This window comes from Tachypleus tridentatus, chromosome 10 (genome assembly GCF_004210375.1).
Source record: "Tachypleus tridentatus isolate NWPU-2018 chromosome 10, ASM421037v1, whole genome shotgun sequence".
NCBI classification, from domain to species: Eukaryota; Metazoa; Arthropoda; class Merostomata; order Xiphosura; family Limulidae; genus Tachypleus; species Tachypleus tridentatus.
In genome coordinates, this window is record NC_134834.1 from 49,142,229 (window position 1) to 49,156,800 (window position 14,572).

At 31.5% G+C, this 14,572-nt stretch overlaps 1 protein-coding gene across 1 annotated transcript; it reads left to right on the forward strand.

The window, feature by feature from the left end:
• The first annotated feature begins 714 nt into the window (after positions 1 to 714).
• LOC143229224 (acyl-coenzyme A thioesterase 13-like) lies at positions 715 to 4,420 on the forward strand. Its single transcript, XM_076461230.1, has 3 exons — positions 715 to 944; positions 2,707 to 2,888; positions 3,927 to 4,420. Exons 1-3 carry the CDS (start codon positions 858 to 860, stop codon positions 4,120 to 4,122), a joined length of 465 nt encoding a protein of 154 aa, XP_076317345.1. The 5' UTR covers positions 715 to 857; the 3' UTR covers positions 4,123 to 4,420.
• The last annotated feature ends 10,152 nt before the right edge of the window (positions 4,421 to 14,572 follow it).

The following is a 14,572-nucleotide window of genomic DNA, read 5'->3' on the forward strand; positions in this document are numbered from 1 at the left end:
TATTCGATTATCAAACTCATACTCAATTTTACTTGGATGTATCAAAATCTTACATTTTAATTATTTTAAAATCAATAAGTATTTCAACCATATCCGAAATATGTAAATATTAGTGAAAAACAATTCATCGTAAAATATTATCGTTATCGGAACAAGTCCTAATACATCGTTCCATGTGGTCTAGCGGCTAGCCTTTTTAGCCAGGACGTCTGGCATGGCAAGTGGGTTAAGGTGTTCGACTCCTAATCCGTGGATGCGTTATAATGTTCAGTCAATCTCACTATTCGTTGGTAAAAGAGTAGCCAAAGAGTTGGCGGTGGGTGGTAATGACTATTTGCCTTTCCTCTAGTCTTACACTGCAAAATTAGGGACAGCTTGCGCAGATACCCTATTGTGTAGCTTTGCGCGAAATTCAAAACAAACAAAACCTAATACATCAACAAGAATTACTGCATCATAGATGGAGACAAACAAATACTAGTTATCTTATAAGTGTCATCATAATCGTTGTCAGAGGTAAACTTTTAATAAGTGTATGGAATTTAAATCTATAAAATTATGCCGACAGAAGTTGTCGTTAATAAATACTGATGTACATAAAAGTATTTTATTTATGATGCTTCATATCTAGCACGATTTATTGACGTACGTTAACCAGAACATAAATACATATTTATAAGTTCATATATAAAAATGTTAGGAAAAAATCTTTGTTTTATTTATTCTTTGCGTTGTGTATAATATATCACATACTGGAATTGTATCAAATAGCATACATAGGTATTCCAGTTCTTTACAAAAATTATCCTGCTATCTAACTATATATAATCAATTACTATTCATTTGATTTGTGGAATATGGCGACGGTTAGTAAGTTACGTCTGCTTAAAGATGTATTAAAGGCACTCATTGATGGACCAGGATTTGATAAAGTAGTCAGTACTGTGAGTATAATATCTTAATGTTTTCAAGAAACAAGTATGTTGAAAAGTATACAATTTAGTAATGTAGAATACGTAAAAGTAAACTAATATTTTTGTGTATCAGTGTGCCCTTCTCGAGTCCTACTCCAATGTCTGAGGTTTATTATTCGTAAATTAATAGCTGGTGCTATACTCGTATCGTGTAATGTGTTGTGGGGGATTTTATCAGCTAAATACACACTTCTTACATATGAATTTGTAATAGTTTGTGTTTCAAAGCGTGGAAATAAATTAAGATACCTGATGTCAAATACAGTATTTACTTACTAGTGCTAGCATACTTGCTAGGTAATACTGTATATGTATTAACATTATTAGTTTATACCGCTGTTAACAAAATATGTTTACATGTTATTTTGTATCTTCTCATCATACAAGTCATGGTAATTTGTTGATTATTTATCTATAGCATATTGTGTAACCTGTATTTGAGGAATAAATTTATCCATATGCATGCCAGACTAGTTAAATTACATTATATAACAAAATTTTTACATTTTCTTCTTCCTGGACATAAAGTGTTATTTTCCAAATGCTTATGCCTAACGTAAATGGAAAAGATCTATTTTTCTCTTCAAACTTTGCTTTTCTAACCTGGGAGCATATAACAAAAAGATGATGGGAGACTATATTTGGGGTCTGATACATGAAAGTGATTTACATTACAGTTGTAAATCTTATAAAAACTACTCACTTCTAAACATTTTTGTATAACTTTAGTATAAATACATGTAAATCTTGATTCATATGTTGCTTTATTCAGACCATATGTAAATGAAAATGTACAAATTTGCCCATTTTTACATAGGAAATAGGTTAATTCCTAAATTTCATTATCCAGGTCACAGAAGCAAAGTTTGAAGGGAATAATGACCATTTTCTGTACTTTTACAACATAAGCAGTTAAGAAATAACACATACTATCCAAGAACAAAATTTGTGTTACATAGTGTAATCAGTTGGTTTTATGGATCACTGAATGTTTCTATAAAGGATATATATTGTATCTTGCTTCGTTACAGTTAAATATTTGTGTTCATATGTTAGGAGGTCCAGATTAATTTACAAAATAATCGGATATTCAAACGTCCATAGTTAAATCTTCAAGATAAGTTAGGTTATATGTATGGTTAATTTTTTTTATTTTACAAACTTAGCTACTTCTAGAAAAATCACTTCTTTATAAGAACTCTGGCATAAAACTCTCTCAGTTGAGAACCTTTTTTGTATTGGTAACAGTTTTAATTTAAAAGCATGATTAATTTATATACAGTTATGATGTGACATTTACAGGTTTGTTTGTTTTTAATTTTGGTTTATATTCATCTTGTGAAATCTCACACAAACTGAATCTTCTATCCAGAAACAAAATTTGTGTTACATAGTGTTATTCACCTGTATATATATTTTTTGAAATTTTGATAATTCTTTACTGGTGACTTTACTTTGCCTGTCTTGACTGTATAATGAAGTATTATAATTTGTATAAACAACTACCTTTTGTTTAATCTCGAGTTTATTAGTTTTAGTCACTTAGTTAAAATGTAGGAAAAAGTATGACTTAATGCAAAAATTGTTTCTTTGAGTAAAAAAAAATTGAAATAATTTATTGTGGCACTGATGGAGTCAACAAAATCAGATAAGTAGTATCCAGTCACTTTTCTTGTTTAATGGATACATGTGAGTAAAGAAACAATTAATTACAGTTAAATGTTATTATTAGTTGAATGTAGTTTCCTGTGGAGGGGGTAAATGTTTGTGTGAGATGAAGGTGGAGGATAATCATCAGAATCGAGGTGGTACTCTTCATGGTGGAATGACAGCAACTTTGGTTGATGTGGTGTCTACATTAAATCTAATTGGAGAGAAAGAAATGGCTGGAGTTAGTGTTGACTTGAATGTGACGTAGGTGTATGTTTCTTTTTTGTTGTATAAAGTAATTATGTTGAGAAATAACGTATACTTCTACAGATTTATAGGTAACATAAATGTTATGAAGCAAATTAATTGTCATGCCTTTGGCTTTGGTAATAAATATTGTGTTTGGTGTAATTTATAGACTAAATATAATTTTAGGAGACAAATATATTAGATTGTAAATACATCGAGTTCAGGACAAAGATTATCATATCTTAAACATTGTAAACAACAACATTTTTCAAAGTTTGTGTAGCCTCCATTATTAATTAGTATGTGCATGTCTACCAAATCATTTTTTATAAGTTTATTTGTTCTGCAAATTAGTAAATAATGATTGTGTGTGTAGTAACTGTTAAATATTAGTTGAGCATTTTAAACTATGTAATTTTATATTTGATGAATTTAATATTTTTTTGTATGTTAGAATTCTTTATCATAAATATCCAATTATAAATTGGAGATGAATAATGAAAAAAAGTTTGAATTTCTATAATTCTTATATGTAGTTGTTGTTTTTTAAGTTTATAAAGGTATTACCCAAAATCCACAAGATATTTAAACATATTGTGTTGTTTTTCTTTAACTTCTGTTAAGAAAATATACCTAAGATTTTCAAACAATAATTAAAATTCTCTGCTAGTAATGTTCCACCTTGAAAAAAAACACACCTGAAAATTACAATGTATATTTAAATTGATATCATTCCCATGCTATGATGTACATTAATCATTTCCTGACCAGATATTTGTTTATTACCAGAAATGATATTAAATTGTAAGATTTGATGAAATATCAAACATTTTATATTTGATTGGTTTATTATACATTTTATTCCAGAAAGGCTGTACAAAGCATAACATATTAAATTCAGTGTGATATGCTTTTATCACATGTACTAACGTAATCCCTGAGAAGTAAGTAAGGGTTTTAATATGCTTTGCTAGGCAGCTTTTTTTGCTTAAGCACAGTAGTATGAAGAAAAAATTTATTATTTTTTGATGAATAATATTTATTGAATTTCAGCTACTTGAAAGGTGCCAGAGTTGGAGATGAGCTTCAGATTGAATCAAGCTTGCTGAGGGCAGGAAGGTCTATGGCTTTCCTCTCAGTGGACATTCGTAACAAGGAGACAGGACTCCTAATTGCTCAGGGTCGTCACACAAAACACTTGGGTGCTGGCATTATTGAGAAAAGCACTTTATCAAATCCTCAAGGATAACAAAATTATAGTAACCCCAAAGTCGTTGTTGGTAAAAAATGTATATTAAAATATTCTGCATATTAGATATTTCATTTATAAATTGTAGTTTTTTTCCACTTTAAGAACACATTGTACAATAATATTGTCATGCTTGTGAAAATGGTTTGTTTTTTGAAAAATGAATAATTAAATTCTGTATTTACAATAGTGCATATTCTAAGAAAAAAATCTAAGCCATCTTTCAGGAATTGTGCTTTTGTGTTGTTTCACTTGTTGGTATAACTACTTTGAAAACAATAAAGTAACATAATTTGTCTGTTTTGTTTAAGTTTACTTTTGACAGTTCAAGTATTAAGTAACATTTCCTTTCTATAAGGATTTATTTGACAAGAAACAAGTATCAAAGCATGCTAGTCACTTCTAGGTCTAACTAAAAACGATACCACAATGTAATGAAATATTATACTGAGTTACTCAAGATTTGACTTTAAACAAATGCAAGTCTCAACTTCTTACATGTTTACACACACACACAGACAAAGAAAAGTGAAATCAACTCATCAGAGAGCAGTTGCCAATCTTTCTAAAATGTAAATGTTTTTTTTATGTATTTGTATTTTGAAGTGCAACATTAGTTTCAGCAATATATTTAGTGTCATGATTAATATATGTGTTACTGATATTATTCAAAAATTAAAATGACTAGTTTTCCCACTGCTTTGTATCTGTCATGATTGAAAATGTTTTTATGGAAATGTGTTTGGTTTTTGAAATATATTATAAGAAATTATACAAAGGTTCACATTCCATATTAAGGTATTTGCCCTTAATATATGGCCTGGGCAAGGCTAAATTGTGAGCACTCATTGAATGTAATTTTCAGGACTTATGGATTGCATTCTATTTCTGGAAAAATGTGTTATACTCTTGGTGGTGATGTATATTGTATATAAAGAGTGAAGATGAAATTCCACTATTAGTTAAGACCAAAATTAGTAGTGGGTCTCTTTTTCAAAAGTAAGGATAGTTATACACTTAGTCCTTTTATACAAAGCATTTTAAATAAAGTAATTTAAACATAAATTAATACAAGCATATTTTGAAACATTCACATTGTAGTATAAAGAACTCATACAAACATAGTTTTGCTTAAAATATTAAGTTTCTTCTAGGAATAAAGAGTCATCTGTTAAAGGTTTCCTCTGTTCTTTGTATCACTTCTAAGAAGCATCTAATTGTTTCACAGTCTGATTTAACATAGACATTCAGTATCTTATTCACTTTTGTTTTCATAGCATGTTAATGTACATGATATAGGAAATTAATTTTCTGAAGTTAAATTATATTAAGATCATATATTATACACTATGTATACCTGTTTTATTGTTTATCTCAATAAAAGTAAACTCACTGTTATTGAATATTATATTAAAGGCATGGATGTAAACATACCAAAGTAATTGAATACAGTGGAACCCCTCCCTCTAAGCGGCCACACCGCAGATTCGGTCACTCCTTGAAAGGGGTCATTCAATCACAGTCCCTTTTTTGTTTACATAGTCCATAATTATGTACAGTGGAACCCCTCTAATCAGGCCAGTTTGTTTCAGTCCCGAAGGTGACTGCTTTAGAGGGGTTCCACTGTAATTAAGAGTTTTTCTACAGCACCCATTCTCCATCACTTGAAGTTTACATATGCAACAAACAGTCAGTGAAACCAAAAGAGTTCATGAAACCACATTATAGCATCTGTAAACATTGCCCATAATGCTTTTGTTGAACAACACTTCTCTTCTGAGCCTTGCATCCATCTCTAAATGAAGTTAATGTTAAACAATATGTTCTGAGGTTTCAGTAGTTGGTAAGATGAAAGGTATTGAATGTTATTTTGTATGTTAACATAGATTGTATAATGCCACTACTTCAATAACTGATCTTTCTTATTTAGAAAAAAATTATTTAATCTTAAATAGAAACCAAAGTTGTTTTTCTTTGTTGGCCTTAGAATGATGAGTTGTTAATTGCATAAAACTATTTTACTGCAGGTGCAGTAGTGAAATAATGAGTAGGCTAGGCTTCTATATCATTCATGGTTTCTTACCAGCTCAAATCTTTAATGGTAAGAGGGAATGTGTTAAGAAGTCTGATATGCAGATTTGAAAAACAAATTTGTACTTGTTTCATTTAAGCATTTTTATATGCTTAATCTTTCTTTTACTTAGATATTAAACAGTTATATATTGTCAACATGATATGTGTATTCATCTTGATTATTTTGAGTTACATGTCTGAGACATGAGTAAAATTCTAATGACAAGTTTTAATGTTGTGAAACATTCATAAATAAGTTACTGTTACAAACATGCAACAGGAGTGTTAAAGAGCAGTTAGGTTTCTGATTATAAGCTTCCAGTGCTTGTTTACATGTGGGATACAGACAGGATTGGGCTAAAAAAATAAGTGTTTTACTCATCTGTTCAGTGGGATTTAATTTCAGTTTGTCGGAGTTAGTGGTTTATCCACTTTTCATTTCAGAATTGTTCTGATAGTTTTTTCTATACTTCTGGAACCTCTGATCTTAGATGAGCTTCTCAAATTCAACTACAAATAGAAGTCTCATGAACAGTGGTTAGTCTTTCAGGACCATAAGGATGCATTTCTCTACCTTACCACTGGAGGCTGTCTTCATGTAAAACCCATGAAAGGGGAAAGTATTACCAATGGCTTAAAAGTATTAGGCATTACAAGAAACGTTCTTTTGGAGTCTTTTAATCATTACATTAGTAAACTTCCAGTGCTTGAGAAAATGGGAAATGAAACATATTTTATTTGGTCATTGGCTGACCATCAAGGGTGGACAAACTATGGCCCACAAGCCAGATCCAGCCTGTTTAACATTTCTGTCCTGCCCACCATGACTTTCAGTAGTTGCAGAAAGAATAAAATGGGGTATTGTACAATTGAACTTGGCCTGCAACAACTTATAAAAAATCATGGTGTGTGTGCCCCCCTTCGTGAAAAGTATTGTCCATCCCTGGTCTAGAATGTTAAGCAAACCCTTTTAGTAAATTGATCATTTCTTTGCAATCATTTGAAGCTCATATCATAAACTGTTAAGGATATTCTTTTATATTTTTCTTCAGAGGAACTCCTAGACTCAGTTTTCTGTTCTCTTAATCTCTTCTTTCTGATTTGTATCCAACTAAAGTATGAAGACACTATGTAAAATTATAGAGCCTGTCCTAATATTTTATATTTGCTATAGGTAAGTGCAGAATTTTCAGTTCGTTGGACAGGAGTGTCTTATGGCATGATAAAGAACAACCCAGTAATACTGCAATGCCAGATTGTGTCAGAGTTACACCCAGTTACCACAATGAAACTGCTTTTATTAACTTCATTTTCAAGCTATTACTAAAAGTAGTCATTTTAGCTTCTATTGCAGTTTAGTGGAGCATTTGAAACAGTCTTAAAGAAACAATAGTTCTTTATCATCATTTATGAATATTTCATTTTGAACTTTACTATGTTATACTTTAGGTTAGTTATTTCTGCTATCTTATACTTCCATCTTTCACAGTTTACATTAATTAATAGAAGGTCTTTGGAATAATGGAAAAGCATTCTTTTTGTTCCCTCTTTGATGATGCACAATTTTAAAGCTTTACTCTCAAATTATTTGAAGGCATATTGCTGTTTGGTTTTATGCAAACAATTCATCAACCAGTTGAACACTTTATGACCTATTAAGAGTGTAAAATGCCTTTGTAAGTAATGATAGAAATTACTCAGGGCATAAACAATGTTTATTAGTTTTTTGTTATTTTTTTAGCTGTACAACACACACTTTTTTTAAGCATTCACTGCCATGGTATATTAGACAGTCACATATTCTTTTTTATGTTGTACCTGTGATAACACTGCTTCAACTGCAGGATCATTGGTATCTCTATCCAATATGATTAAATTTTCAAGAATTGGATATTCTAATACAGATATAGTGGCTAATTCATTCTTTAGTTTATTTAACACTCCTACAAAAAGTGGGGCCTAATAGGCCTCACTTTTCATAGGAGTGTTAATACCTGTTCACAATTAGCAGTACAATAATGTATGCCAGAGAATGATTTTCCAAAATGAAGATGATAAGATCATAATTCAAGAAATATTATTACTTCATGCATTATTACTCCATTGGCCATTGAGTGTAGCAGATGTACGACATAATCCAAATGGCAACGCAATAAATTGTCATAATCCATTTCACCCAATTAAGGCTATAAAGGTGAATCACTCTATGAAAAGGTTATATATGCTCAAGTGTTGCATATTTCAATCATCTGGAGGATGAAAAGGGTATTTATGCTATTCCAAATTAAGGTATACTATATGCAATGTTTATTGATTGCACTGTGATTAGATTGTTGAAATTGGCACTGGGAAACTCTTGTACTTGTATGTTACATGAAGTATGGAAACCATGCAGAGAGGAGTAACATGAATTGGATGTGTCAGTTAGGCTGACTGTGTACATTGTATGCATATTATTAGAGTTACTTGGGAAGTAAATCATGTAAATTCACAGTAGTGTGAATTGTAGGCAGAATCAGCTACTGCAGTAAGCTTCTTGTGGTTTTGGGTTCCAGTTTGATGCAGTCATCTCAAACTAAACTACAATAGAAATAGTTCATTAGACATTGACCCAAGATCAAAGTAGTGCCATATGGATTCGCCTGGCATTACCTCTTTGAAATAGGCAATGAAAAGGAACAATTGAAATGTCTTCACATACTATCTTTTGGGAACAGTCCTTGTGGTCCAGATAGTTGTGTTGGTGTCTAAGTATTAATGTGCACACAAATTAGCTTTTCCTGTAATAGCATCTTTTCATACTATGATATAAATTACAACAGGTATTAAAGTGGAATAGTTGAGCAGGTTTTTAATCCTAACAGTTAATTTATAAACAGCATTGAATGGAGAAAACAATTACTGATGGTACTAAACCAGCAACAGAAATATCAAACTTTATTTTTTTAGAGGTGTTATCAGAAAAAATACAAATTTTAGTGAACAGAATATTTATTGAGTTGTATCTAAGCAATTTACTTAGTATAAAGTGATGTGCATCTATGCTTAGTATTAGAGAACATTTGCTAATGTACTATTATAGTGATAAAGCAGTAATCTATTTTTCCATGCTTTTTACAATTGCAATGGCAGAAAAAGGCAGAAAGACTTCGTGACCATTGCTTGTCTTGATCATTCGACATATGCTTTGATGATGTGCCATTTCAGGAAGATTTTTTTGTTTTGCAAGAAAAAAACATTTTTAAGTTAGGAAGAATTTTTAATTACTTTAATAACTGCCAGAAAGTAGTTTCAGTGGAGTGTATTTGGCACATTCAAATAGAATATAAAGCACAGAGAAGAAAGCCCTCAAGACAACGTTAAAGCATGAATTGTAAAAACACTATACAAGGCTGTAGGTGCTATATAATGCTGAGTGTTAAATTACATTATTCAGTCAAATAAGAGTAGCTTAAGAGTTGACGACAGGTGCTGTTTACTAGCTGCTTTTCATCTATCACATCAAAATTAGGGATGACTATACACAAATATTCTTTGTATGGTTCTGCATGAAAGTAAAGAAATGTACCACTCAGTTTGTTTGGTTTGTTTTGAATTTTGTGCAAAGCTACATGAGTGCTATCTGCACTAGCTGTTGCTAATTTAGCAGTGTAAAACTAGAGGGAAGGCAACTAATCAACATTACCCACCACCAACTCTTGGGCTATACTTTTGTCAACAAATAGTGGGATTGACCATCACATTATAATGCTTCCATGTTTGATGTGATGGGGATTTGAACCCACAATCCTCAGATTACAAGCCAAGTGCCCTAACCACCTGGCCATGATCCTTAGTAGTAGGGTATGCATTCAAAGGAGATAATGAATGAAAAATCTTCCAATAAAGTACAGTTTGAAATGTTCATCTCCTCTTTCTCTATCATTTTTTAAGTATATGCTGTCCTACCATCTCATTGTACTGAACAGTACATTTCCATTTGTTTCTGTTCTTATGGTTATAGCAAATACTTATTACCACAAATAAGATAGTTCACATTAAAGTCAAATGCTGAGTATTCAGATGATTGTGACTCCCAGACATCCAGTAAATCTCAATACTCCTTCAGTATGTAACTTTAGTGCATAACTTGAGATGCATTGCATAATTTTGTTAGTTTCGCATCTTTTTCTAATCTTACTCATATGTGCATGTGAAAGATGTTTTTCCACTAATACTGTATGCTTGCTTGCTTCACTAGAAAGAAATTAATTCAGTCTTCTGGTATTTTAAGGAGATATTGAAAAGTATTTCTGTTACATTGAAGAATTAACAAAGGTGAGGCTTACAGTAATTATGGACTGTATAATGACTCATAATCAGACATTACTGCAACCACCTTTATAATATTACCTTCTTTGACTGTTTTTGCAACAAAATGTTGTGATTGGTTGTATTACCCCTGAATGAACCTTGGAAAATACCTTAATAGATCAGATATGTCTTTGTTTGTTTTTTATAGCATGGCTTCCATTTTTTCAACTCTCCAACAAACATGATTTATTTGAGTGCAGGAAAATGCTTTAACCCATCAAATATATGTCCATCAGAATCTTGAACAGGACACATTGCAAGGCTCATTTCAGCTAAAAATTCTTATCATTCAATTTTATGCTTTGCTTTATTTTCAGGATCTGGTAATGTAGTTATGATGACTGCTCAGTTTGAAACCAGACCTGTGAATCATTTGATTCTTCATATGGTCAATTATAGTGGAAATCAGTGACAGCTGGTTCTGAAGTGATTTAGTAAAGTGAGCACTATACATTGTACTAGCTGTCTATGTACCCATTCATTATAAAGAACTTGCCTGAAACATTTCAATAATTGATCTAGGTCTTCTTTTGCTACCCCCCTTAAACACAAGGTGGATGGCCTTCTTCAAATCACCACTATTTTGAAAAAATGATAGAAGTAGGTTATCTTCCAAAAAACTTCTCGACCATTCATGAGTGACAAGAAATCCACTTGAAGTAAAAATGTATTTTAAAGACAGCTGGTATGGGTATTAAAACTTTAATTAAAACAAAGTCCAAAATATCTTCAGGTTAACAAAGAAAGTTTGCAACTGACTGTTGTTGGGCACATATCTTAGGGACAAGGGTGTGAATGGGTACAAGATTGTAGGAGGTGTCACAGTTAGATGTTAGGCTATTAATTAATATAGGTATAATGATGTTCCTATATATTGGCCTAATTTTGGACTGAGTTCTTGTATAAGTAGGGCTTCTTTGATTTTGCATTTGTCTATATTTGTTTCCCTACTTAGTATCTAGGTGTTTTACATATGGTTATGTTGTGCTTATTTGATTTACAATGTTAAAAAATGTGCAAAATTTTATTTTACCATTGTAAGGTTGAGACAACATCACTGACCACTGATAGGAATTGTCATCATATTTTATATTCATCTCAGCAACTTGGAAGGCTCCTGAATGCAATAGGATACACAAGATAACTGCAAAATGCTGGCTGATAATGGGCAATTGATACATACCTGGTGATACCAGGACTAGATAATATATACACAGGACTTCCAAAATACAATCCCAGTTAGTATCAGAACATTCTTATTGAACATTGCCACCATGACTCATGTTCACTGTCATAAGCTTTTGCGTATAGGAGATAACCAGCAGAAGTCAAAGGCACCTGTCAACATTTTAATCCTTAGGATAGATAAAGAATGTAGACATGGTACAGAATAAGAGCTACTCCTAGTTGATGCTCATAATCTCTGATAATGCCCTTCACCTTAACTGCACTTTCCTTTTTTTACAAAGGTAAGTTTGAAGCTGCATCAGGAAGTGCCCAAAAAGTCACCAGAGTTAAGCAGGAAAAGCAGCATGGTCATAGTAAAACCTTGGCAATCACACCACAATGCAAGTTACTAAGAATAAATGATATCAAGATTCACTAAAAATTTAGCAAAGAATAAACTGAACACTGCAGTAAATAAAAAGTGTGGAACAAAAAATAATGTTTTTCTTTATAGTAATATTGATACCGCAGATCCACAGTCAAGCAGTATAGCTTTATGAACTTTAATACATAAACCTTTTGCCTAAAGCGAGGATTAACGTAAGTTTATGGCTGTTCAGGAATGCATCAACTAGATGTTGAAAAAAATATGATTAAGGGTAGAGAGAAACACTTGTTAACTTTTAGGCAGTGATGTGGCAAATCAATATATCTGGGTATAAGATACAGGAGTTAGGTAATAGACTGAAAAGATCATATGCCAATCCAAATGAGCTGATGGTAGGTTGATTAGTAATAATGTACATTTCTATGAAATGAAGCTAACACTTCTGCTACTCACAGACTTAAGAAAAATTGTATTTAGAGAAAAGGTTATGACAAAAACAGTGTATGAATATGTGTTAATAGTATAATGCAGTAATCTAAAAAAAATAAATTTGAAAAAACAAAGGTTTAGAGTACCAGAAAACTTTCTACCTGGAACAACAATTGAGCACTGTTGTAACTAAAAATTGTGCATTTTTCTAGGGCATGCATGGTCATTCTGTTATCACAAAACAACTCGCTATGGAATTAGGACTAAGGTTTATTAAAGGTAGAAAATTTTTCCTATTTAATATTTTAAGATATAGCATGCTATGTCATAGTAACTGTTAACTGCATGCAAATTACAGTTAAAGAAAAATTTCCAAAAACATATAGGTTAGCAATATCACAAATGATGTTTTCCTTGTATATCACAACAGAATGGAAGCTGTATGGCAGATATAAAAAACACACAAGAATTGTGGTACATACAAAGGTACACTAAAATGTAACAAGAGAAGATAATATATTTAATGCTAATAATATTACTAGTTAATAGGTGGGTACATGGTATTAATATAAAAGTATTCCAAATTAGTAGATGTACTGTTTCCAAGGGTTTAAGAAGAATTAGTATCCAAAAATGCAATTGATTCAGTGCTTTAAGAAGCATTAACTTCTTATTAAAACTTCTTACAGAAACAAAATTGATTGTTTGATGTTTTGTGGTGTATTCTGAAATAGAATATAGTGTAGATCCTATGTTTGCTCGCTGGTGGTTTGATTATTGAAGGTGCAAAGCATTGTTTGATAATGGTACAGTGCTACCCATGCTCCAGAAAAATCTAATTTCCAAGTGATATATGCCCCTTTTTTTTTATCATTGGACGGTTAGTGAAGATTCAAGGAAAGATGCCACAATTGGAGCATTATTTATATGTGCTTATGATAACTAAAACTATATTTTGGGCCAAGATACTTTGAAAAGTAATGATACTAATATGTCAGTATTTAAAAAAACTTGCATGGAAATTAAAAGTTCTACACCATGACAGCACACTCGTTTTGCTTTGCGTAGTAGTGCCATTTGCACATAATGAAAAAGTGGACAGCATGAGAAGTTAAACTTCAATAAAGTAGTTAATCTTGGATATGAACAGGTAGAAGGTTAAGTTGATAAGAATAGTAATAATGAAATATGTAAACAGAGAAATATTGTCAAAAGGTAGGGCCAATAATAAACATGAGATCCTAAATTTGATATTAAGTGACATAAAAAGAGGTTAATGAAAGCAATATCTGTATGTTGTTACAGTTTATGTTACCAAGTCCTGTTAAAATCTAGTTGAAAGCAATATATTTTATAGCATAATTTTCATAGCAAAATGCTCTATCATAAGGCTGTTATCGCCAAAGTCCATTACTCCTCCCTTACATGCTTCCCACGAGATGTTTAGTATACGAGAACAACGTACTGTTGATATGGGTACTGGGAACCAATCTCACAAAATTCCCCAGCTGATGCATCTGGAAAGTTGACTGGTTTCACTCTACTTGAGATACACAAGTAGAATGAGACTTGGCATAGTTTGAATTTATAAAGATAGTGTATTTGGAATCTAAACAGAAGTTAATTTCATCATATAGTCATGTTATAAATTGTAATAACCAAACTGCAACTTATACAGTTTACAGCAGTATTTCATTATTATCCAGACTTATTTCTGAACAACTTTGGAAGGTGTCAAAAGTTAAAGGTCTGGTACATTAGTAACTATACATGAGTTGGATTAAATAAAATACATCATTTACAAACAAGCATTTGATATTAAGCACATTTGATTACTTTAGATATGTTTGAAACATTTGTGTTGATAATGTATATTTTAGTGATAGCCTTGTGGTATCACTCTAAGTCTTTTCATTAAGCAATTCAAGACAAACATTGAAAATATACTTTTATTCCCACTGGTCCCAATACAACAAGAACGCAGGCAGGTATAAGTTTAGGACAACATATCTGTCACCAATAAACATATTTGCAACTGCT